Genomic DNA, 27,056 nt, shown 5'->3' with positions numbered 1-27,056 from the left:
ACCTCAAGTAATGCGAGCATTTATGGCCTCACTAAATCCACAGCTGACATGAATCTATCCCCTCCTGCACCATTACCACAAGCCAAGCTCCCCGTGTCCCACCTTCCTGTTGGTCTCAGTGTTCACCATGTGTCTCCACCAGGATAGAGGAGAGTTTGGTACCCAAGGCCACCAAAACACAGCTCCACTCTATCTCCCGGTGCTCACTGACTGTTTGCATGATTATATTGTGCATCTCATTGCCTGGTCACCTTCCTTCCACCTCTGCTTCCTCCACTAAGAGATACCAAGCCCTCCCAGAGCCAGTTGGGAACCCTAGGAACGCAATGCAGACACATGGAGGTTTTGGCAGTGGTATTCATGGCTTAGTGTAGTGTTTCGCCTAGGTTTTGGAGATGTGTGCTGGCTAGTCTTATTGTCAACTCAACACAACCTAGAGTCATATGGGCAGAGGAATTGCCCCAATCAGATTTCTCAGTGGTCATGACTGTAAGAAATTGTATTGACTGATGAATGAAGTAGGAGGGCTCAGCCCACTGTGGTCAGCACCATCCCCAGGCAAGCGGTCCTGGGCTGTCTAAGAAAGTTAGCTGAATGTGAGCCTGTAAGCGAGCAATGTTCCTCCAGCGTTCTTACTTCAGTTCTTGTTTGAGTGCCTGTCCTGACTTCCCTCAGTGATGGACTGTGACCTGGAAGCACACGCTGAAAGAAACCCTTTTCTCTCCAAGTCACTTCTGGTCAGAGTGTTTTATCACAGCAACAGGCTGACATTAGACTGAGAAAGAATGCATGATGTGCCGAGTGTGGCTGTCAGTCCACAGCGTGCACAGATTAGCAGCTATTGATGCTGGCCAGCTAGCTGCTTAGTCTGTGAGCTCCACTGACACTGGCCCCGCCCTGCTGGGTCCTTCCCTTCATCTTCCTTCCCCCAGCCCAGGGTGTGGCTCTTAGGAATCAAACTCTGTCCCCAGCATCAGACCAGACCATCAAGCCCTCCTCTGTTTGGTCTCAGCACCGAGCCAACCTGGAATTCCATTTCTAAACAGCACAGGAAAATTTAGGGGCATCATAGTGAACCACCACTAAGATACAGAATCCCTGGGGTAGCCAAGCACACCTGCAATTCCGAAATTGGAGAGGAAGAGACAGGAGGAGCAACAACAACAGGGCAAGGACTGGAGCTTCGTGGTGGAACATGTGTTAGGCACGTGCAAAAGTCTAGGTTCTGCTGCCAACACTTCAAACAAAAGCAGAGGAAAGGATAGTGGGGCTCATTTTCTGAACTTCTGGGGTCTGGTGTGTCCACCCTGCTCTTAGTCTCTACCCCAAGGCACCAGTGCCCGAAAGGCACACACCTAGAATTTCATCACTCAGGAGGCAGAGGCAGGAGGACAGCAGGTCCCAGCCAGCCTAGGCTATAAAGGGAGACCTCCGTTTAAAAACAAAAAGCAAAGTTATGTATGGTAGAGCGACAGTCAATTAGAAGGCCCACCATGGGGGATGTTTCTATGTGACAGAGTCAGTAGAGGGACCTCGGCAGAGGGATAAGATGACACGTGGCTATGGGGCTTCATTGCCATAGAACTGACCTCACAGCAAAAGCTGGGGAGTACCACAAGGTTCTAGGCAAGGAAGGACTTGGCTCCAGAGCCTGGCCAGTGTCACGCCTCACTAACTTCCTGACAGCTCCCATGCTCCAGCCTGCGACCATTCCTAGGACTTCTATTATGTTCTGTCTCAATTCCTGGGAATCCTTAGCAGTCACAGTTCACATTAAGTCCCCACAAAGCATGGCCTTCCCAGCAGTGAGCTCAGACCAGGGACACTGACTTACCTGGAAGGACCTGCCCTGTCCTGGTCAGTCATCACCTCCCTTCTCTGCCATTGTTACCCAGAGCTGTCCAGACCCTTGGACATGGCAGTGTTCTCTCCTCTAAGTGCCAAATGACAGTGAATCCCTAAGTGCCCAGCATCACCAAATCCCAGCAGAATCAGGGCTGCCTTGCTGTCTCTGCTCCATGAGACCTCCAGAAAGCCTTTGGCTAATGCATGGCTGACCCTCCACATTCTGTCCCATGTTAGACATTTCTTTCTGAGTCTACAAAGCAGACGTTTCTAAAGGCCTGTGTTGTGAACACAGAGCCTCTTGACCTTGACCTTCAGGAACCTGGTGCCCACCTAGGCCAAGAGATCTGGTGAGACCACTGACTCTCGGCCTTCCTAATGCTGAGACCCTTTAATACAGTTCCTCATGTTATGATAACCCCCAATGACAAGCAGTAATGAAACTATTTTCATTGCTACTTCATAACTGTAATTTTGCTACTGTTATGAATCATACTGTAAATATCTGATATGCAGGGTATCTAATACATGACCCCTGTAAAAGGGTTATTTGGCCCCCAAATGGGGTCGCCACCCACAGGTTGAGAACTCCCGGACTAGACCAAGACACTGTTTGGCAGCTGTTTGTGCTGGGCGTCATTCTGGAGACCCAGCATTGTGACAAGTTCCCAATGCTCATGTTCTATTTCCTCGGGGCTGCACCTACACCAACCACTGTGGCTCAGGTCTGGAGCCACCTGAACTGAAAGATGCTGCAAAAACACTTTCTAGGGCTGCAAAAAGGTCTGTGTAAGTCTTTGCCTCGTTTGCAGATCAGGGAGATCAGGGGTGTGGGGTGACACCCAAGGGCTCTAGAGCATCACTCTGGCCTCCAACTGGGACCCTGACTTCTAAGAACAAGAAAGGAGGAGAGAAAACCTTCAGAGCATCACAGAGGCTCCTGTAGAGATGGTCACCATGGCAGGAGGAGGTCATCGCTGTCTGGGGGCGGGGGTCCCACAGATACTGAGTGCTTAACTCCAGAGACACAGCCCTGTGCCCAATTGAGACCTCAGAAACACCCACGCACCTGGAGACAAGCTTGGCTAAGGACACTATAACCCCCATTGCTTTCTGACAGTACCAGGCTCCACACTAAGACTTGATATACTGTTACCTAGAGAGAAGTGGGGAAGGGGGCATCCAATCCTCTTTTGTGCTGAGTAAGTTAACCAGCATGGCCCAAACAGCACAACTCATATGTGGCTGGCTGAGGTCTCTGTCTGGAAATCTCAGTACCTCAAACTCCAACTTCTACCAAGAGACCTTGAGGTTCCAGAAGACCTGGTGGTGAGCTGCCAGAAAGCAGGGCTTTCTGTAAATGCCAAGTGGAATCCCAGAGCCACACCTGCCTGAAGCTGAGCCAGATTTAAAGGAAAAGCCGCTATTCACAATGCTCTGAGCTTCCGGGAAGAGGCAGGGCCTGGTGCAGTTAGTTACCACTCTTTAAAGAAATGATAGAAGTTGCTTATTTCGTACCAGGGATGCCAAGCCCACCTTCCCAATAAGAAGCCATTGTGCGATCTATACATACAGAGGCACACGTGTGCAGATCCTTACATCCCAATATGCGTGTCTTTACTAAAGCACAGCATACATCAATGCAGTCACCCAACACAGCACACAACACATACCTGGGCCAACACACAGTCACATACCATGATGTGTATCTCAATACATAAACCCTTTATGAACCCACGTATTAGCAAACATATATAGTACCCTAAACACCATGCATCCAACATATTCACACTCCTAACACCCACCATGACAGCCACAGAGCCATAGTGATATTTACAGTCAGTATTAGTGTGGGGGCCTCTGCTCCCAGACCAAGTCATATACCCCAAAGCATACTTAAACACCCCCTACATACAGGGACCCTAGTACAGTCTCAAAAGAGTTAAGCCAACTTACAGATAAGTATGATACTATGACCCCGAGACGCACACACACTCACCCCAATATCTACACACAGAAAGAAGCAGCTAATCATCTCCCCCCACCCACCATGGTAAACCCACTCCTATCCCCAGAGAGGAGTTCTGCTTTTGGCCCTACAGGCAACCTCGAGAAGGCCAAGGTCCAAGACACAGCCCAGAGTGTTGTAGCTTAGCGCGGTCAGTGTGAAGTGGTTGTCTGGTTCATCCCGTGGTGCCGAGAGGCTAGCTAGACAACAAAGGCGCCCATCCCTCCCCTGGAAGCATTCCCAGATGAGTCTGCCCTCTTAATTTACACCTCAGAGAGCAGGGCTGACCCTGCTAGGAGGATTAGAGCCTCCTCTCTCTTCCCGCCCACCTGTCAGTGGGGTGCCCTTCTTCAGAAAGGGGCTGGAGCAGCAGAGAGCTGGCTTCCAGACAAGGCTGATATGAGCATTTTACGTCACTCACTGTGTCCCGCCACCCACCCACGGCCACAAAGGGTATGCAGAGGATGCAACAAGGGAAGCTGTCGTTGAAGACTTGAGAAAACTGGGCTTTCGTAAACTCACACACTGGTAGACCGGAGTCCACCGGGTCATGGTCCTGCAACCTAGAGGGAGCTGCACCCCTTTCTCCCTAACTGTGTTGAGCAATGAGGGACACACTGAGCTCGTGGCTTTGAGCAGGCGTTGGGGATTTGGGGGGGGAGCATGGCTTCAGGTCTAAGTGTGGTGCCTAAGTGGCTCCCAGTCAGCCTGGACTGAGGAGAACCAACACCGCTGTCTTCTCTCTTCATCTTCAGAAGCCACGAGAGGACGACCCCACAGGGGCACTTGCAGGGAAGCAGCAGCGAGAGCCACCCTCCAGTCTCCCAGCAGGCTAGGAGCCTCAAGCTCCCATCTGCTGCTGACCTGACTTCCTTCCCAGCTGGACTACGCTGCAATGTGAGAGGCACTATGGCTCTATAGGCACTCAACCTCCCCTCCTCCCCCAGCCTCAGTTACCCACAACCCTTCCTTCAGCTCCAGACTGTGAGACACCACTTGACCTCTGGGGTTAAGAGCCTAATGTGGGTAAAAACTTCTTCGGAAGCCAGAACTCACCTCCGCCCAGTTATAAGAAAACCTGAACTCCTCATGATCCTGCAGGGCCATCACCTAAGGCAGATGTGTACTTGGGATCACTGATTTTACATGGACAGGAGGCAGAGAAGACAGAGGAGGTGAAAGAAGAGCCATCAGGCCTCTCCCTCTGCTTGGAAGATCTCTACTTCCACCACCCCAACAGGCCCCAGAAATGGCCTCTAACAACTATTGTTTGTGGCCATTCCCCGAGTCAGACCCGCTATTCCACAGAAGCAGACTGTCACCTCTACCCTTCCTTCCACCAATATAGCCATGACAGTGTTGGACACAGAGTGGCTTTTTTCAGGAGGACAGATGGCTTGCCTTAGTGGCATTCATTGTCCTGTTCAGGATAAGATGAAACCTGATATTACTTTTAAAAACTGAATATGCACAAAGCAAAGGATATTTGCAGTTACAGACTTAGCCCCATTACATATGTCCCAGTAGACTCCAACAAGAGAGCAAATTCTTCTTCTACTACTACACTACTGACTGCCATCATACTCCACACACTGTATTTCTGCTCAGGCTCCATGCTTCCCCACATCTCATCCCTGACACCAGCCAACTGGAGCTTCTGAGTCAAGAATGAGCACACTACTGCTCTAGGACATAACCATATGCAAGATGTTATTAGGGTGCTGGAGAGATGGCTCAGTGGTGAAGAGCACATCTTACCCTTACAGAGGACAGGAGTTTGGTTTCCAGAAACTCAGAACTGCCTGTGACCCAACGCCCTCTTCTGGTCTCTGTGGGCACTGCACTAATACACACATACCCCAACACAGACAAATACACATACACCCTTTTAAAAATAACCTTTTAAAAAGACCTCACTAAACCCCGATAAATGAGTATTCTTCTCTTTGGTACTATGTGGGTATGAAGTGTGAGCTCTGGCAGCCTTTTTGATGCTAGAAGGAGGAGGAGACAGTGCCTGAGGAACACCGAAGATGCTAACTACTCCACTGTTCTTCCAGCATCACGGGCTAACGTTATCAGACCCAGTGAGTTTAAATCTTCGAGGCCAGTCTTCTGGTGCTGTGCAAACCACCAATGACCTACCAGCTGGCTGCATCTCCGTTTCACCCCAATCACAGACTCCATTCAAGGGAATGTTTTCTTGTGCTCAGTCTATGCTGAGCCATGGACAGACAAGTGTCATTGGCAAGGAACACGGAGAGGCTGAGGAGCCCTTGCTGGTCCAGATAACTCTTAAAGGTCAGTGGTACAATGACCCGATGCAAGAACATCCTACAGCCAGGCTGGGAGAACATGGGGCCTACACACCTGTGGAGTTCTGCTTCCTAGTATGTTGGCGGGCTGGAAGGACCCTAATAGGATCAGTCAGAAGGGGTCTGCTCAGTCCTCCTGCTCACCGGGGATGACCTAATGGGATTTAGACATGAATATCAGTGAGAAGAACTCATATGTGGTGGCACACAGCTATAAACCCAGTACTCAGGAGCTTCAAGCTGGAGGCCAACTTGGGTTATGTAGCAGGGCTCTGTCTCACCGTCTCCACACATGTCCGTAAATAAATAAAAACAAACTTCAGATCTACAAACCCTCAGAGTTTGGAAACCTTGGTCCTGTACGAGCCCAGCAAGAAATGACACTATACAGAGTTACACTCTGGCCATGACAGCTTTGGGGAAGTGAAGAGGCTTCTCTTCACAGTGACCAAGGGCCTGACATAAAGAACTGAAGGGCTCAAGGGTTCAGAGAGTTCAGTCAAGCATGGCGGGGGGGCATGGTGGGAAATCTCAGTTTACACCACAGAAGCCAGGAAGCAGAGAACAGGGATGTAAAGGAAGAGGCCCTAGCAAGAAGCAATCCAAAGGACATACCTCCAGTGACCTCCTTCCTACAACCAGGCTCCACCTCCTCCACCTCCAACCTTTGCCACTTCCTGTTGTAGATCATCCTTCCAGAAAAGGTTGTCATTTTTATCAGAGCAGCTGTGCCTACAGGACTCTGATATTCCCTTAAATAGGTGTGAGAGGGTCGTTGCACCCTCAGTTAAGTTTCCTGTCACACTTCTCAGCCATTTATAAGATTCTATACTACCTACATGGGCCCCCAGGGTCTCAGGAGGTACCAGAGAATACAGATCAAGTAAAGTTAATTGCAGCGGGCGTCTAGCTACATGACTATGGTGGAGCCATCTAAGGCAGTTTGAATGTAATTGGCCTCCACAATCTCACCGAGAGTGGCACTGTTAGGTGTGGCTTTGTTATAGTGGGTACTGCCTTGCTGAAGGAAGTGTGTCACTGTGGGGGCGGGCTTTGAGGTTTCCTATGCTCAGGATACCGCCCAGTGTTTCAGTTGACTTCCTACTGCCTGCAAGTCAAGACACAGCCACCACCATGTCTGCCTACACACTGTCATGCTCCCTGTCATGGTGATAATGAACTAAACCTCTGTAAGGCACTCCAATTAAATGCTCTCCTTATAAGAGTTATTGTGGTCATGGCATCTCTTCACAGGAATAAGAACCCTAACCAAGATACCATTTTTCATGCCAAAACGGTGGGACTGCTTTAGGGTCGACCATGCTTCTGCCAATGTCTCTTCATTACTGCTCTGTAACAAAAGACCAATAAACTCACACGGCTGCCCAGGGTGAGCTTTGGTGGGATTGTACATTGGTTTGTCACATGGACCTTATAAGAAGGGAGACACAATTTATATGTCCCTCCCTGGGAAGGATTGCTTGAAACACCTCGCAGTAATCCCAGTGCAATATGGATCCATCAAGGGTTAAAATCTGAACCCTCAGAATTCAATCACACCTGAAAACCCATTAAGGGGCAACTAAGTCCCAATACAAGATCCGGTAGGGTCACTGAATGTTCAAATAGTACAAGGGAGGGAGAGGGGCAGCGGGAGAAGATGGGAGACATGAAAAGTAAACACTGGAACCGACCTCACTCTTCTCCACTCCCATCCTAACTCCAAAATGAAGTCGAATAAGCTGAGGTGCAGAGACTGGGGATGAGCTGTCCAGCATGCCAGTAGGGTGGCCGGAACCAGAAGACCAGGGCCAGGTGTCAGGGTGAGGTGTGTGCTTTCTGCTTTGAGTTGCTGCCTGCCTTTTCCTTTCCTTTCTTGTTTTATTGTTTCTGAGACAGGGTTTTAGTATGTAAACCAGACTGGCTTTGCAGAGAGCTGGGATTAAATGCATATGCTACCACATCCAGTTTTGTTTCATTTCTGTGTGTGCGCACACATGTGCGCACGTGTGTGTGTGTGTGTGTGTGTGTGTGTGTGCGCGCGCGCGAGCGCACGTGTGTATGTGTACACAGAGGTCAGAAAACAACATGCAAGAATAGGTTCTCTCTTTCGTTCTTTAAAAAACTAACTCAGGTCATCAGACTTGGCTTCAAGCACCCTTAGCCACTGAACCATCTGGTTGCCCCAAGATGGTTCTTAAATGTTAGAAAAGTGTATTTCACTGTGGCTCCAGAGTCAGGCCTGTAATGTTGTATTTCAAGAGAGAAGAGCGAGTACCACTAAGGAACCCTGAGTGCAGACAGTGTCTGCACAGGTCTCTTATGAGACCTTGTGCAGTTCCTGCTCCCACAGAAGGACAACAGCATCCTCAACCACGCCTTCTGCTGGCATGCCATCGGGGTGTGATGCAGAGCACCAGTCTGGCCTGAGCTCGCTAGAGCCCCTGTGATCAGGTGCGCACAGTTTCTAGGTAAAGGAAGGTCTGTTTGGGTCAAATGGACAAAGCTTGTGCCAACAAGCATACATCTCCATATGAAGTCATGTGATTTTTCAGGAGCACTTACTTAAGCTCCCAGTGACAAGCTCACATCCACCCCACAGTCTGACAGTTGCCCAGGCCATGAGTCAGAGACCAAAATGACAAAGGCCTAGACAAATCCTGGAGCTTCCTCTCCATCCTGTGCGGATGCGCTCATCTCTTCTGTGCTGCTCTCACCCCAAAAAACAAAAGAGTGATAGGCAGCCCTGCCGAGGTGCCTGGCCTGGCCTGCACTCCCCTGCCTTTCAAAAGGCTTCCTCAGAAACCAGGCTCTTTTCCAATGCCTTCTTACAGATGTACCAAGACCGATTTACCCTGTGCTTCACGGCCAAGGAGAAAGCACCACAGCCAGGGGCTGGTAGGGGCAGGGACAAGTCTGTGTGCTATGATTTGAGTGTGGAATATCCCTCCAGCTTGGTACCCAGTTAGTGTGTTGTTCTGGGTGATTGTGAAGCTTTAAGAGTTGGAGCCTCATTGGTGAAGTAGGTCACTGGGGGAGAGCCTTGAAAGTTGTTGTCCAGCCCCATTTCTTGACAGACCCCTTCTGCTTCCAAGATGGTATGTGAGAAGCTGGGGCAGCAAGCTTTCTTAGCCATGGACCAGATCACTTCGGCCACCATACCCTCCCTGCTATAATGAATGGGTTACATTCCCTGAATCCAACATCAGAATATACCCCCCCCCCGTCAGTCTTAAGTTGTTTCTGTTGGATATGTCATGATTATTTCGTGTTTGCCTGCTTCTGGCATCGCCAAGACTGGGTAGGCTCTACTGAGGGAATGAGCTACTCCTCGCTGCTCAGTGAGTTACTTGCAGCCAAAGATGTGCGTGAAGAGATGCATGCCCACAATCCCAGCACTCGGGAGGTGAGGCAGGAGGATAGAGAGTTCATGACCTGTCTGGCCTATTGAAATAAATAGCTACTTAGGTAACACATAAGGCTCCTTAACCATCACGGGACATAGGGGTACAAACAGGACACCAAGGATCCCCAAAAGCTTCAGGAGCGCTAACATCTTCCAGGTGTGTGCCTCAATCTATGTCATTTTACAGATCCTAGGTGGTGGGTGAGCCTCTGTGGGCTGTGAGATGCTCTCTCTTTCCTCACCTTTACATCGGAACCAGAATTAGTGAAACAGACGAATTAATGATTGAATACAGGCACACATGCACTGAAAGTAAACAAAGGCGTCAAAGAGTTCCCTGGTGAAAGGGACAAGTTCACAGTCACCAGAGGGATTTACTTGGGACAAAATCTCCCGCATGGAAACTGTCTCCAGCTGTGGCCCTATAGAACACTGCCAGGCGTTACACATCTGCAGCCTCGGGGACACCTGCCAGGGAACACAGACTCACTTACACCTAAGGAAATAATTGCACACATGATTGGAACCATCCAGACACAAACATGCAAAAAAAAAGTCCCTGGGATGTTTCTTCTCGGAGTGAGAAAACTAAAAACAAGTCTCTGCCTCAGAGACACAGCAGACCAGTCATTTTATAGATAGGCCTTTTCTTCTCTGGATCTCTGCTTTCTCCCCAGAGAGCATATTTATTCTGTGATGCTCTCAGGAAGGAAAGAAAACTAATATGCTGGCCACGATGGTGTGTATATCCAGTCATAACACTTGGGAGGGTGAAAAAGACGGTTCTCAAGTTTGAGACCATCCTGGGCTACATAGCAAGATCCTGTGTGGAAACAGCAAAAATGAAACAAAAGGGTAGGTATCACAATAGGGCAGCAGCCTTCATGCAATAGCCTATAAGACATGTCCATACTACTACCTGTTTATTTAAAAAGTTGTATTAGACATCATTGTGCCCTTTAAGGTGAAACTGGGCATTTACTACAGACACCATGTGCCCTTCAGAACTTAGTGTATATTATGTACTTTAGAAAAGCTTTGTCCAGGACTGTGTACAATACGATGTGGCCGCTTTAGGAGTCACATGGTCAGGCGCATACCAAAGAACGGGAAGGCATATAAACTGGTGGCAGGGTGAAGCCCTGAGTGGATCTAAGTATATCTACTTCAAATTGCTTTGGTTTGTTGGCTTGCTTCTGTTTGAGACAGTGGCCAGCTATGTAGCCCAAGCTGACCTTGGGATCACCAACAGGTGGGCCTCACACTTAAGATTCTCCTGCCTCAGCGTCCTAAGTGTTAGGTTCACAGGCATGAGCTACCACACTTAGTTCAAGAAAAATATTTTGTTTTCTAATTCATCTGTATCTTCTCAATATCCAAGGTGAGTAAGGATTAGTCTATAGTTAAAAAAAAAATAGCAGCACACAGCAGCATCCTCCTTCACTGAGGGGCAAGGTCACTTCAGAGGGCTCAGACCCAGCTGACACAAACCAGGCCAAGGCTGCTCCCTCAGCTGGGATCATGACATCACAACATAGGCAAACTGGAAGATCACTTCCAATATTGAGGGGGGAGAATTAAATAAAATAGAACACCTGCTTTATCAAAATTCTAAACATTAACACTGTTACAAAGAGAACGCTGTGTCTGACTTGTTCTTCAAGGAGAACAACCACGGCCCACTTTCGATACTGAGCTCAATATAGGCAGGTTGGAAAGGCTCCAAAACGCCCCTCAGATGACTGAAGATAGCAAGGGGCATCCACACATCACACACAAAGGCCACTGAGCTTCGAGCATCTACAAGCTGCTTTAGGAAAGCTAACATCGTGGTGGGGACCTGTTTCCTTGTGAATCTGATAGCTTTGGACCTGAGTCCAGACAACAGGAGAGAGATGAGTGGAGTGTCAACCCAAATTCCATTTGTACAAGATGCCTCACAAGAGAATGAATGCGCTCCTCTGTGGCGCATCCTCGCCCCTGGACACAGGATAACAGTTCTCAGACATACGCACTGCCTCCCTCCCAAGGGGAGTGAGAAACCGCCCTGATCCTTGAAAGCAAGCGACAAGTTATGAAAACGGAGTACACCCACGACCTACTTTCCGAAACCCTCACCGGAGAGAGCACTCTGCCCAGGCACCTCCCACAGAAGCTCCTCCTACCCCACCCCACCCCACCCCACCCCACCACGTGGTGTAGTGGGCAGCAGAGCCAAGGAGCCAGCTTGTGCTATGTCTCTCACTTCTTTCAGACACATGTCACATGTCACACACACACAGCAACCAAGACACAGAGATGGGTCCCACAAGAAGATCCGCCCTTACTTTCTTTTGGTAGGGAAAACGCAAACAAGAGTCAACTGAATTACACCCAGACCACTCCCTTGATTTCATTCAGCACCTCCTGGGGAAGCCCAAGCCACCCACCAAGCAGCTGCAAAGTTTAGACACTCATTTTGTTTCAGGACATTGCTGTTTTGGTTCTGGGTTTAAGATGCATATCAGGGGAAAGGGGGCATTGGATCTCTATACTTTGTTTGGCCCTATTTGTCATGAGACAAGCCACTAGATTCTAGATCCTGTTTCCCCAGGGCGTTTAGAGAGAGGCATACTTCTATCACACTAATGGGCCGTGTTTTCCCACGGTCTGTCTATATGTAGCTAGTACCGTTGAGTGAAGGCAGGAAGCAACATGCCACATCAAATACACAGGTGGAGAGGCAGCCGGGACAGTATGTGCCTTTGTGACAAAGCCAACCTAAGCCAGATCAGTCTCTAGAATTAACCGGAGGAGTGCAGAGGGAAAACTCACACTTTAGCAATGGGAGTCTCAGAGGGGCCTCAGCCTACTCAGGTGCTTGGATGCTCAGGGTGTGCCTAAAGGGAAAACATCCCCAAACTCTGCCCAAGTCCTGCTCCCCTGAGTTCCTGTAGTGGAGGTCTGTGGCTTCGGAGCAGGGCTTTCCAGATGGCGCCTGGATGCGGCTGTGCCAGGCTCCACAGCTTAAGTAAATGTTGCCATCATCCCATCCTGCCAGGAAGAGGCAAGGGAGACCCTTGGCTCCTCTCAGCTGCAGCCGTGATCATTCCTGGGGAGATCAAAGCCCCCCACCACCTGCCTGCCCACCCTCCTCTCTCAGTTCATCTTGGAGAGCTCTTCTGTGTACTCTCAAGTCACTTCTGGCCATTTTCCTTCCAGGTCATGCTTAGAGCTTCGGCAAGGGTGAGAAACGCCTGCCAGATGCCAATAAGGGTGGCAGGGGCCCGAGAGGGTAACCAGAAGACCCCAGGTTCACAGATGGCACGAGTTTCAATGCCGTCATCATGAATTAGGTGAGTGCCAAGAGCCAATCGCCCACTGCCATGATTGTTTCAAACCCTCATTCTCAACATTTACACAAAGCTCCACGGTCAAAGCACTTCTCCGACTTCACAGGTCAACCTGTTCTACACTACTCTTCCAAAATGGCATTAAGAATGTTAGGTTTCCTCAATGAATTCCACATTCTCAATCTTGAGATTCCCCAGGTGTCCTGGCTGGAGTCTGGAATCCAGTGGAGTCTTCCACAGCAAAACGGGGGGCTAGAAACTTAGCCCTGCTCCCAAAATTCTTAAATGAAACTTATTCCCCTTCCTGGTAGGGAAGTAAATTACGATACGTTACAGCCTTCCTTTCCAGAAAATGTACTTCTTATGTGCAAGGCAAAAAAAAAAAAAAGCAGCCCAAAGAAGGGATTCCAAGGATCAGCGACCTGGAAGAAGGGGCAGTAGTGAGCAGGAGGACCCCAAGAAGCCCTGCAAACAGATGCTGCACCAGTTCAGCCCAAGAAACGTCTACCCAGTGGGTGGAATTTCCTGCTGACCCACAGACACTGGAAATGGATGAAAGGAAGCTCTTGAACTGACCGCACCTGCTTCTGGACAAACCATAGTGTAAATGCCCCACTGTGCCTGTTTATAAAGCAAATCGCTAAGTCTAGTCCCCTCCTACCCAAAGGTGGTAGCAGCCAGGATGGGAATCAGAAACTCCCATCTGAGCTATGTTTTCAGAAGCGACAGTTTAATTCTTTGCTTCGTTGTTACCCGCCCTTTGCTCATCGGTGTTTGTTTATGGTCATTAATTTGGGATTTAAAAGACGTCTTCCGCTCCTCAGATGAGTAAGTATCCTGGAGCACCATAGGTGTCTGAGAGCTCTGCAACACCCCTTGAAACACACCAGGAGGAAGAGGGGTGGCCTCATGGTGCCCCGTCTGGATACAGGCAAACTGAGTCCAACAACATGAGTCCATCACCAGAACATTGGCTAGGCCAATTTCAGGCGTGGAATCCAACCCTTCACGGCTTAAATGAAGTCCACAGACTACAAGTACGGAGGGAGACTGAAGACCTTCTAGGATCTCTTCTGCCGTGCTTCCCCTATGAAGTCTGTCAGAGCTCGCAACACATTTCTCTTGCTGAGTTGCTAAGGGACAGCAGCATCTAGCCTCAAAGGAAGCAGAGTTTACAGCCACTGTCAAGGGGGAAAGGGAGACAGCAGAAGCCCCAGGGTGTTGCTGTGTGTTTGCAAATAGCCATTTCAAAACACAAAGCAATGAACATCCACCTTGGAATGGAAAGTTTATTAAAAGGAAGTCCTGGGAAGCATCCAACCTCCCATAGGAGGAAAGAGATGAAGTGACCGTCAGCTAACATCACCAGCTGCTCCAGGTGAATGGACCACTCCAGGACCACGCAGAAGAGCTAAGGACTGTGGGAGGTCACCCAGGCCTCTGACCCTTGCCCTCTCTAACATTCCCCAGGAGTCTCAGCCAGTACATCCATCCAGGCGGGTGGCCACCAAATCATCGACTTGGAAGAAGGACCTTGGCCAGCGTCTGCCTGGGCATTGCTTTGGCACACACAAGCTGGGCCTCCGTAAATCTCCACAAACACAGTGGCCGCCTGCACATGCTCCCACGGCGGGGACGGAAGGGCTGCATATGGTGTTCGGCTTTAACAGCTGAGCTTTAAAAAAAAAAAAAAAGTGGAGCTTTTCTTCTCCATGAAAATGAAACAGTTCGCAAATTGGGGGTGGGGGTGGGGGCAAGAGTCAGGGTGATGAAGGAGAAGGAAGACAGCTAACAGGCATAGGAGTGAGTCCCCAGTATGAAATTTCATTTTTCAAGGAATTTCAGACTACCTGCTGTTCAAAGATCCCTTTTGGAAAACTGCAGGCTGGTTCCTGCCTGTGGTCCTTGAGTTTACTCTTTTCAAGTTGCTGAAAGCATCTTAAAAATGACTTTTTAAAATGAACATGGCAGTGTCTTATCTATCTATGGGGGAGTTGCGCCCCAGCTCTTGGTTGGGTCCAGCATTCTTAAGGAGTTTATAAACGGAGTGATTGTTTCCCAAAGTTGTGTTCTGCGAGAAGTCAGTAGCCACCGTGCCTCGGGGGTGTTCTCCCCACCTTTAACTCTGCTCCTGGAGGAGGAAGGGAGTGGCAAAGGCACCGGGTGCCGAGCCCCACACTACGGTTGTTTTCCGGGAATGGCCTGCAAACTTTTGCTTTCTGTTTCCTCTGCTGATAATGACTGTCTTCGGCTCTGCAGCCAGCTCCCCTCTCCCCCTCCCAGACCCCTGTTGCTGCAGCCATCCCCGAGCTCCAGTATAAAGTTTGGCTTTTGCAGCAGGAAGCAGCTGGGCCAAGCAACCAGCGAATGATAATGACCCCAGAAATCTGCTGCTCGCTCGGCAACAATAGGGTGCTCAGTCTACTGGAAAATTGTGTTCATCAGCTAACTCTGCTCAGTTACTAATTGACATTGCCAAATATTTTAAGAACAATTGGAATGCACAAGCAAGAAAAAAAAAGAAAAAAGAAAAAAGAAAGAAAAGGAAAAGAAAAAAGAGGAAAAAAGGAGATCTTAATCCTCAGACTTAAATGTATTTTCTTTCCTTTTTGTTTTGGAAATCATCTTTGGAGTGCTTGGATTTGTTTGTGTGGAACAGGCAGTGGTTACCACGAATGGGGGCGGGGAGGGTGAAGCACAAGGGAAAAAAAGGTGGGAAAGGAAGAAAATCTATCGTCTCACTATCACCAGTGGGTCGCAGGGGGTGGGTCTGGATAAAGGCCTCCAATGCACTGGTCAATGGGCCTAGGCGGGATGGAGGCACAGCATCTCAGGAATGCATTCTAGCAACAAAAGCAGACTGACCCCCAAGGCTTTTAGCCCAGCTGATCAAATAATCCTTGTCCAACTCAAAACATTACAGCAGAAGAAGTAGGGGTTAACGGTATTTCCATCTTTCTATCTCTTTCTCCCTGGCTTCCATTGATCACGCAACTTTGCTGACTTTATTTAATGAACGGAGGGTCAATGCATTCAATTACCCCCTTCCCACCATCAACACTTCAATTATCCCCACTCCAAAATGATGGGAATTCGGAAGGTAACTGCCCTGTTGGATATAATGAACAGTATCGTTTCTTAGTACATTAAGTTTTAATTATACTAAGCATGATTTCCAAAGCAAAATCTGAAGAAACAGGACTTCTGGTGTTTTCTGACTCAGAGCTAAAGCTAGGATATATCGGTGGTTTGGGGGTGGGGGGTTTAGAGAAAGATGCAGAGATTAATGTCATCAGAGCCTTTGCACGCAAGCCAGGAAATGAGGAGACATCAGAACAGCCGCCCCGCTCTCTAAATGTCATAAAAGAGTAAAATTTATAAGCTGATGCTCTCCAAATAGTTTCGCTTTGCAATGCACACGGACGCAAACGACATGCACTATGGTGAGAAATTATAAATGAGTCAAAGATAAACAAACAAACAACAACAAAGGGATATGGGGAGGTGATCTGCGTGGCAAGTCCTGCCGCTTTTCTGTTAGAAAACATGACCCCTCCGTCTGTCCAAGGTCCTAGTTTTCGCGGCTGATCTTAAGCTTGGTTCTCAGCAGTTTGGAGAGGCAAAAGAACAAACACATTTTCTGGTTCACTGGAATCATTTTCACATGTTCACTGATTCAAACATTCTTTTGCTCACATAAGAAACAGCTGCATCCCACATTAGCCTAGCCAGTGACAGTCGCCCATCTCGGCAATAACTGTTTGATTGCAAACTTGACCCCTTCTTCGTCTCGGTCTGAGCAAGACATTTTTAAACAGCCACTCCGTTCCCAATCCTCCTTTGCAAAGAATTACATCAGATAACAAAGGACGTCTCTGCCACTCATTGTAAGCCTTCTTCTAGAGATCTATTCTAAGAGGCTCTGCTAAAAAAGGTTTTTTTTTATGATGAATTCAGAACTACTATCATGTTAAGAGCAGCGGTTTATAAAGAAGAATTCATTGGTTAAGATCTGAAAAAATAGTTTCTCAGGCCCTACTGACCCAGTTTTCAACAAAAAAAAGAATCAAGCCATGCAAATGAAGTTTTGTGACATTGTTATGCGGTCTGAGAAATTTGTAAGACCGTGTTTTGCAGTTATTTCTTAATAGAAGCCTTAATAAGTACTTTTTTTCTTTACTTAAGGGCTTAAAATTTTTTTCCCTCCCCTTCACCTTGCAGGTTTCTAACAGGTAACAATAAAAACACCTATTGTGTCAAGAGTTTTATTTAAATACATCTTTGAATCGCACACTTTATACAAGTCACACTTGTTAGAAGAGGGAAGACAAACCAGATCTGGTTGAGAATCCTAAACCCCAGCAAAACCTGAATGCCCTTAGACATGCAGCTGATTTGGACTGCGGAGTGGGCCTGCCATCCTTTCCCTCCTTAGTCAGAAAATTATGAAAGGGTCTGATTTGAATATGAAGAAAACAAAGAAGTCAAACCCCAAATGAAAGACTCGGTATTCACAATTGTAAAATCCCTCAGCAGGGAAAATAAAGTGGAGAGCTAATGCCAACTCAATGCTTCTCTTAGGCAAGAAATAAATAAATAAATACATACATAAATCTGGACTTTTTTGGGGTGTGCGTTTTTTTCTTCCCACTGAGCATTTAGAGATGAGGAAGCAGCAAGCAGCTGGCTATCACTTGGCCAGAAGGTGATAAAAATCATGGTAAACATGTCATTAATAGAGTCGAACATTTGGTATTGGAATATTATGGTAAGACCCTCTTGCTTTAGCAGGTCTTGAAGAGAGAATGGAATCTGTCAGTGTGAAAACCATGTCACTCTAAAAACTTAGGGAATCCAGTCTGTTTCCCGGCCCCTGCCCCTGGTAGGTCCCCAACCTCAGAACAGCGCAGAACGCATTTCCTGAAGACGAGATCCCTTTCCAAGAGGTTGGGAAAAGTCCCTGGAGACAGTCTGGAGCTCACCATCCCGCATGTGGGGACCCATCCTGACAGAACTCCCACTGGCAGGAAGGGCAATTTCACAACTTCCCTCTCGTGCAAGGCCCCTCCACGCAGTGTGACCTCATCCTCCCTTGGTCCTCACATCCTTGTTAGACTCTCCCGAAGCATCTTGTCAGTAATAAATCGCCAGCGAGTCCAGGACTCCACGAGCAGACAGTGTGTTTCATGGGTATTTAAGCAGCAGCATTAAGTGCTATCGGAATCTCTGGAATGTGTAGTTCAGATTTATGTGTATTAACAATTCTTTACTGGCTTGTAATAAGCTCTCTCACACACACACATATACACACACACACACACACTGTCCTCTCTCTCTCTCTCTCTCTCTCTCTCTCTCACACACACACACACACTTTATTCTAGTATGAGTTTTGTTCTAGAAGAAAGGGAAGCTGAAGAGAGAGAATAAGAACAAAGTGTACCGGCATCTAGTTAGTAGCTACAGCAGAGAACAGCCTCTCTACGATGGAAATGACAGCCAACAGAGAAAACACACACACACACACACACACACACACACACACACACACACACTCACATGCACGCACACACGCATGCATACACGCAAATAGAGAGAAGGAAAACTTTTAAAAAATGACCCTCAGCAGCACACTGCCACATCTTTAACAGTGGGCAACGCAGTGCCTCGAGGTGCCTCAAACTGTCTTTCATTTTCTAGACTTAATGGCTGATTGCAGAAATCAATGTTGCCATTAGTAACAGGGTATTTGTTATGGCATGATTTCCTCTGTTGTTAGGCAGTAGAATGATTACAGTATTAGCGAGGTGCTTTCTTTATAAAGGGCTGGAGATATAACTTTCAATTTACTATCCATTAGTAAGGGACTTTGGAAATAGGGACGAAGGCAACCTCTTACCTGCTGTTAGGTAGCGGTTTTAATTTAACCATCTTAGACTAGGATATCTATTCTTTTTCCTTCTCTTTTCTTTTTTTTTTCTTTTCCCCCTTCAAACAGGGCCAGGATGCTTCAGCATTTCACAGACATTTTTGATGACAGATTTTTCTGCTTTCTATTTTAGACCCCAGAACTGTATCGCCCATGCAACACAGTACAGCTGAAGACACACGGCCATACATCTGTGTTTTCAAACCTCTGTGCTTGACTAAACCCAGCAGAGGAAAGCAGTGTGGCTCTGGGGGCAGGTGAGCCAGGCTGCAGTTTCAGAAGGGCACAAGAGATAGGTTTCAGCCTGGGGAGAAAGGCTGTGGGAAAACCCCCAAGTTAAAGGCTTGGGTGGATACAGTGACGGGGAGGCCGTGGAGACCCTCCATATTCACGTCCATATCTGGAGCCAAGCCTGCACCTCTGGGTTCCAGAGACAAAGCTAAGAACCAGGTTCAACCACAAATGGAACTGAACAGCTGTAGGGGAAGGGTAAACTGTGTCCCATCAAAAAGCATGACTCCATCTCTACCACTGGGAAGGAGGCTCAGCTGCCTTTTGCTGGTAGCCATAGATCAAGGCTGAAAAGACAGTCCCGACTTTGGAGCAGGGCATCATCCTGAAGGAAAGATACACTCCCCAGCATCCAGCCTGCCACCTTCTGTGGTTTCAGCCACACTAACCTCAGAACCACCTTAAGGCCTGAAGTTCATGTGTAGGACCAAGCAGGTCTGGACAGGAGCAGGGCCTGAGTCCGGGGCACTTTCACTTTCTGTCTGTCAACCTACCTGAGGAAGATGGTGAAGAGGGGTGTGGACTGTCCTCCTGGGCGCTCCCGGTCTGCGACAGGCCACCTCCAGCCCCACTCTCCTCAGTCACATTAGAGGAGCCAGGTGTGGTGGAGCGGCTCACCGACTGGGACTCCTGGTCGCTGCCTGAGCCACGCCGCTCCTCCAGGCCCACGCCCACGCCCACGTGCAGAGCATCCTCATCACTCTTGCGGTCCCGCTTGTGAACACGAGAATGCACAACCACCTGGTGGTACGTACGGAACACCCTTCCGCAGTCTGGGCATTCAGTGGGCTTCTCCTTCATGTTCCCAGGACCCTGCAGGTTGTATTCGAGCGCCTGGTTGAGCCCGTGTGACAAAAATTCCCGACTGCCTTCTAGAGGGTCGAGCTTATTTGGCAGGTCTCTCTGATTGCCCACTTTAGTGCTGTGAACCAAATCAGCAGGCATTTTCTGCTTGGAGCCATCTGCTCCCACTAACACGTACTCCCGTTTCTCCTTATCAAACAGAACTCCGGCGTTTGCCAAAGAGTCTTCGTGGTTGCGCGTGAGCTGATGCTCTTTAGATAAGAAGCCATGTTCCATGGCCATGCCCCTGGCCATGAGCTGCCAGGCCTGATAGCTATTCACTGGGTCCATTTCTGCAGCCTTGGCAGCTGCCTGCAACCGCTCGATGCAGCTGGATTTTAGTGGTGGCACAAGGTTGAGGCAGCCCAGGAGGGAGTGCTTATCTCCCTCCGGGACACTGTGAGACATACTGGAAATGGGCGACAGTAGCTTTCCCAGAACCTCCTTCTCCTTCGCTGGGAGCTCCCCTTTGCCATAGAGCTGGGTGGGTTCGCTCAGACTGGCTTTGTCCGGGGCCATAAAGCCACTCTGCAGGCAGGAGAGGTACCTAGAGTACAGGTTGGCATGGGCCTCCTGGGACAGGCCACCCATGGGCACTGACACCTCAGGTTCGGTGGGGGACTTGTTCTTCACCGACAGCTTGTTGAGGTGTACCTTCATGTGGTTCTTAAGGAACCACGGCTCTTTGAAGCGCCGACCACAGATCTGGCAGCAGTGTTCAAAGGAATCTTTGTGCTTGCGCATGTGGCCTTTCAGGAACCAGGCCTGGCTGAACACCTGGCCACATACCTCACAGCGGAACTCGTTGGCCGACTGCTCTCCACCGCCATTGGGGCCCTGGCCCTGGGCCGACTCCGCAGTGATGTGTGCCTTTTCCACGTGACTGATAAGTTCCTCCTCCTGCGAGGCCGCGAAGTCACACAATGTGCACTTGTAGGGCTTATGCAAAATGCGGATATGGCGGTCCAGCTCCTCGCGCTTCTTGAACTTGCCTTTGCAAAAGGTGCATCTGAAGCCCGCAGCCGGGGTCACCGAATCGTCCTGTAGACTGGCTGGCTTGGGAGACGGCGCCGGGTGGGCTACGTCGGGCACACTGTGGTTTGGGGGCAAAGCTAAATTGCAGGTGGCCAATGGGGCCTGTTGGGCATGTGCCAAGGGCTTGAGATCAGACCTGGGTTGCAGCAAGCTGCCCTTCATCTGCTTGTCCCGCAGAATGGCCCTCTCCTCTAACTCGTGCAGCAGACGATTCTCCTCACGCACCCTCCCGCGCCCCTTCCCTAGGTTGCCCAGCTTGTGGGTCCGCAGGTGAATCTTGAGGTTTCCTTTTTGGGCTGCGCGGTGGTCGCAGTAGGGGCACTTGAAGGGCTTCTCGCCGGTGTGAGTGCGCATGTGCAGGGAAAGGATGCTGTTGAACCGGAAACGCTTGCCACACAGAGGACACGGATACTTCCGGTTCTTTCGGGCATCGTCCTCAATGTCACTCATCTGAGACATGATGCCTAAGTTCTGCCCATTGAGGAACTGCTGCAGGTCCACACGCCCATTGAGGCTGTTGTCCACATCACGGCCCAGCTGATTGGCCAGCAACGCCATTTGGCTGCCCATGGGCTGCCCGCTCATGGGTACGTGAGTCTTTTCCTCAAGGGCTACAGGTGGCTTCTCCTCTGGGTTGGGCCGCGGATGCAGCTCAGGAAAGGCATGGCTGAGCTGGGAAGTGATCTGGTGCAACTTCTGGCTCATGGCATACTGGCCATTGAGGACCGGGCTGCTCAGGTGAGGCTCAGCTTCCGGTGCCGTTGAGGACACTCCAAGGCACAGACTCGCGTCTTCCATCCCTAGAAATAAAAACAAGAGTTCAGATCTGGACCAGGTACAGTGGCAGAAAGAATCAATAGCATCCTTTGGGCATGGATGGGGATGGGAGGGGACGTTTGCATTTCATGACTTACCCACCCATAATAATGCTAAGGAATTATAGTCAAAAACAATAATAAAAAGATGAATTATTAAATGCCAATTATGCAATATGGCAGTGTCCTCCAATTTGTTTTGGGAATGGATCATCTTCCTTGTATTTTCTATTTACAAACTGCAATTATTCATTCACATTTCAATTATTAATATTTTACCATTTTCAACACCTAATAACGTATCAAGGCTCTGCGTGTTCAACTCATCCTCCTTTCCCTTCACCAAGTGTCTCTACCTGTTGGTTCAGTCCAAACTTTGCCCTAGAGCAGAGTGGCTTTCATCAAAAAGACCAACAGGGCACTTTCTTTTCTGTTTTACTATATTCAGTATACTCACTAGTCTAAGATGAAAGAGATCGTTTTATGATTTGGCCAAAGGAAAAAAAATAACACCAATAGCATGATATTTACTGGTACATAATAAAACAAGATAATGTTTTGGGAAAAAAAATAAAGTAAAGGACAGGCTTTAGAACAATAAAAGAGATTTTGCTTTAGTCAACAAAAAGTGCAGTAATATCTCATTAAGCTGATTAGTATGCTGCTTAGAAACAGTACTAGGTGCTGTAACACATGATTATAATCATAAAAATCCTTCAGTGTTTGCAAGGAAGCATTAACGAGGTATATTAAATTTTAAGGAGACTGCTAGTAGCAGCTTTGCAAACCTCAGAGATTAAGATTTAACCCTTATTTTACGAAACACTGATTTTTGTCATCTGGTAACTATGTGTCCATCCTAGCCATGATCTCCTGCTGGAATCTTGGTGGACTTGCAAGGCTGCTGATGCTTGGATGGAGGTAGACTTGTACCAGACGATGCTTTCTCCCTGTCCTGTGCCTGGCAAGACAGCCGAGCCAGGGACTCTGATTGGCCTTAAAGAGATCTTTTGCAGAACTAGATAAAAACCAATTAAAATCCAGGGACGATGCCATAGGAAGTCTCAACCAAGTTTGAGTGTTTTTAATAACTTTCCCAATATACAGTAATGAGTACAAATTGTACCTGCAGTATGTGTTTTGCAGAAAATTAGAACTCAAAGCTGTTTGTTAAACACAAACACTCGAAGCTAGTCTGTATAATTGTCTTTAATAGTCTCCTCTGCCCCCTCCACAGCCTGTGCAGAACAGCAAATGCCAGACTGTTCCAGGTGGGTCAGAGGGCAGGCTCTCCTCCAGATAAGAGCATGCAGGGTGCTTAGCTTGGAAAGCAAAGAGCCCATGCCTGGAGTCTTTCTATTTCCAGATATGCCTATGCTTCCCCCATGAAGGAGTCCAGATTCACCTCCTACTTTTAGATAGGTTTCTGCAGATCTCATCTTTGTGTTACAGTCCTTCAATGTGTTGGTTAGCTAGATGATTCAGGAGCCTTGTGTTTAACCTTAGCCAAAATTATGGGGCCAAGCAATTTTCCCCTAGGGGACTTGTGGGGCCAGAGCTCAACTGTGGGGCAAGTACATTCTGCCCCAGAAGAATCTGCTGTTTGTTGGATTGTCTCCCAGATAGACTAGTCAGAGACTGACTGCCTTGGCAAGAGAAAAGACGTGGGTGTTTAGTTCCAGGAGGGACAGGGACTTCAGTCCAGGGTAGCCCTCGAATGATGGCATTGTCAGCTCTTCCCATGCTCACAGATGTGTGTACATGTTCACTTGCTTAAGTAAAAGCAGCTTCCAATTTGCCATCTTCAATTTGGAAGGCTGGTCAGGAGCTAGGTTGTCATGGAGATTCTATTCAACAAACCAGTGAATTCTCACTGTGTACCAGTCTCTATCACTCACTGAAGATATACTGATGGGTGGTATTACTATCAGGCTCCAGGAATCATGGCATCCACTGGCAATCGGGGAGGGGCATCTCCATAGCGTAGCAGCTGTAGGCAGGAGTGGCCTCCAGGACCTAGTCTGGAGTCCTTCAGAACCTTTCAGCCCTATCTGGCTTCAACCCCATGCTGGCTCCTGTCTTGAGCAGATATGGATCATGTCCCTGGAGTCATATGACAGTGCACAGAATTCCACCCCGCAGCTCTTGGGAAGTTTGGAGACATCAAAGCCAACATGACTGGCCTACTTCCAAGGGCTGCCCAGTTGGCCAGCTCACAAGATTGAATCCAGGATGATGTGCTATTTTGAGATCTCTGAGGCCAGGTGCCAGTTCAGCAGAGACAGGGGAGGAGATTGGGAGTGTAAGCAACAAGACTATGATCAGGTTGGACAAAGATTGTCCAGTGGAAGGCCATGGCCACTTGCACCTGCCAGCAACTCAACATGGGAGTCTTCCAGTTTACCTTGAGTATGGAATTCTTTTATTCTGTCGAAAAGAAAAGACTGGTGGTTGTTGTTTGCTTAAATCAACCATATTTTTTTTTCTGATACCAATTCTAATGTTTTAGTGGAAGAAGGACTATAACATTCTAGAATGTGATTCCCCAGTTCTTCCAAGTTGACTTCTTGATACAGGTCTGAGTTGTCAGGCCCCTTTGCACCCACTTTGATGGAGGTTGGTCCTCAGCTCTGTTCTCTTTCACCTTCTAACTCCCTTGATTGGAGCCCTCCTGAATAGCCAGCATGTCATCACCTCTCTGAGGGCAGATGCCATGAAGCAAACCCTGAGGCTCAGTTTGCTCATCTTGGGTTCTGTGTCCCTCAACAGTGGACGAGCATGAACAGACAGAATCGTTGCCTATAGAAGCAGCTGGGCCCCGAAGGAGACTCACCTTCATTTCAACCTCAAGCTTATCACAAATTCCAGAACATTGGTCTAAAAGCACCAGAGAGGATTACCTCATCACCATGCCCCTCCATCCAGGTGCCCATGGGGACTCATATAGTCTTTAGCCACCTTTACCGTCCCTACTTTGGGCACTAAGGGACGACTCCCTTCAGAATCTAACTACCACAGAGCCCATTTGTTCAGAAGGACCAGCCACAACCCAAAAGGTGTTCCTAGGATCCAAGCCCCTGTGATGACCCTGCATGGAAGCCGGGTGGAGCGTGCCGCTGCCCTGTGGCACAGTGTCAGATAGATCTCTGAACCCTCAGCTTTCCATGAACACGTGGACCCAGGCTGCTGCTCTGTGTCATTCCAAACCACCGCCCGCTACTCCGCTCGAAGTAAGAAAGGGGAATGTGAGTTCTTGGAAAGAGTGTGAGGTAATTGATGTTCTGTCCCTGGGCCAAAGCAGCCGAGGCAGGACAAGCTGGCCTTGGGCCCAGCCTGGAACTCACAAAACCTGGGCCAGCCCCAACTTCTCCACACTTAGCAATCCACAATTCATTTAGGCCTCACCTCAGCCATTCTTCAGCAAGCATTGGTCATAAACCTTCTAACGTACCTGCCTTGTGGGCCAAGGACCAACAAAGGAAGGGATGAGAAAGTATCTACAAGGACTATGTTCAAGGTTAAAGAGACATGCTGGGGGGGGGCGCACACTCACACATAGACGTGTGTTCAAGCATACAATCACAGACATCAAGTATGGCTGTTGAGAGTCAGCCAGGGATTCCACAATGGTGGCACTCCAGCAACTCGCACAAATGTATACCGTGGGAAACTAAGGGTCATTTATCCTACTATTAAAGGATTGGATCCAGCTGCTGCTGTAGGCACTCACAGGCTTGGAGGAGGTGGGCTGCCTGTGAGCACGCCACTGTTCTTACAGAGTGTTATTACTCCTTTCCCTAGCCTTCCAGGGGACAGACGCATAGAGAATGCCTTCCTGTGGGGATCGCACAGCTTCCTCATAGGCCACATGGCAAGTGTCTGACTGTGACCTCTCTCCACCCTATGGCTACGTCCTGACAAGCAGGGCACTTGTGCGTATCCCTGCACACTTCTGGACTTCAACAGCCAGCTTCGAAGGAACATTGTAGTCCCCATGCTCACTCCATCCTCTACTAGTAACCTGGCGAGGAGCTGAGTATCCATGCTGCAGGAGCTAGGGGCCCGCATCAAGAAGTCATGGGCTAACAGAGTATATGCCATGACCCAGGCCTTCGGGCAACTAAGCAGTCTGAACCTCCGCGTGCTACAACCAACACTTTCATGTGGGTGGCAAACTCAAAGTACAATCACGGCATGTAAACCAGCGGAAGATAGAGCTCAGAGGTCGAAGGCTCATCTCCTATGTACAAGGTCCTCAATCCCCAGTCCCACAAACATACAGACAAAATCGCTGTTCAACAATGAAAATGACTTGCTCCTGACCTACAGCTTGCAGCCCCATCCCTAAGCATATGAATGTGTGAATCATTGAGCATTAGTTGGCTGATGGAAGGAATCAATGAATACCTAATTACCTAAATCTAGCCAAGGCAGGCAACTGTCCTCACTGGAGGTAGTAGAGGTCACAGAGGCTATCATAACCTTCTACCTGGTCCTGACCTGACCTACCCCGGGTCACAGTGAGGGTATCCGATGTCATGGTCGACTCTGATGAAGAAACTGACTGGCCCGTGAGCTTCAGGCACTCCTATACTACCCACCATGGTGTTGGAAGTCCCAGGCTCCGCCTCTGAAGACAAATGGGTCTAGTGAAGGCTTCTGAAGCTCACGAGCTTGCTCCATGAGCTCTGCAAAGCCACCGTTCACAAGGAAAGGAACGTCAGCCATAGTGACACCTGCGATCGGATATGGCCGATCAAAATGCCTTCTCACCAGCCCCTCCCTGCAGGTACCGAGAGTCATCCGGCTGCTTTGGATAGAGCTAAGGGCTATTTTCATTTTTGCATTACCCCTTTCAAAACTGTTTCCTGTGATATCAATGGCAAAAGCACTCACTTAACTCTTCCGAGAGGACCTAATTGTATCTTTCCCTGAAGATGAAATTTGAAACTATCAGGACACCAGAAATGCCAGCAGTCATAACTTTAAATAAGTTTTACACAAAAGCATAGTTCCATTTTGCAAGCACGGGGGAAGGGGAAGCCTCGTGAATCATCTCAAAAATATAGATCTCGCCAGTAAGTTGTACAAAAGGGTTTGATCTCTCTACTATGAAAAAGAATGGTTGGAAATGAGATGACTTTCAGAATAACTGCTTCAGGTGGATCTTTTTTAAAAAAATTAAATATTGTTGTCTAGCCGAGCACAACTAAATATTCCATATTTTATCAAAGTGG

General features: G+C 48.6%; 1 protein-coding gene across 4 annotated transcripts in view; it reads right to left on the bottom strand.

The window, feature by feature from the left end:
* The window catches only part of Znf536 (zinc finger protein 536), a 452,425-nt gene that overhangs the window by 226,848 nt on the left and 198,521 nt on the right, over positions 1-27,056 (bottom strand). For all 4 annotated transcript variants that reach the window (XM_085695644.2, XM_048448809.3, XM_048448810.3 and 1 more), the window contains exon 4: positions 19,621-21,804. In XM_085695644.2, coding sequence (XP_085551770.1) covers positions 19,621-21,802 — 2,182 coding nt within the window. In that variant the 5' untranslated portion in view covers positions 21,803-21,804. The remainder of the gene's footprint in view (positions 1-19,620; positions 21,805-27,056) is intronic.

The sequence above is a fragment of the Myodes glareolus genome, chromosome 1, assembly GCF_982192425.1.
Source record: "Myodes glareolus chromosome 1, mMyoGla1.1, whole genome shotgun sequence".
Taxonomy (NCBI): domain Eukaryota; kingdom Metazoa; phylum Chordata; class Mammalia; order Rodentia; family Cricetidae; genus Myodes; species Myodes glareolus.
The sequence above is the reverse complement of the archived record's forward strand: the minus strand, read 5'-3'. Positions and strand labels throughout refer to the sequence as shown.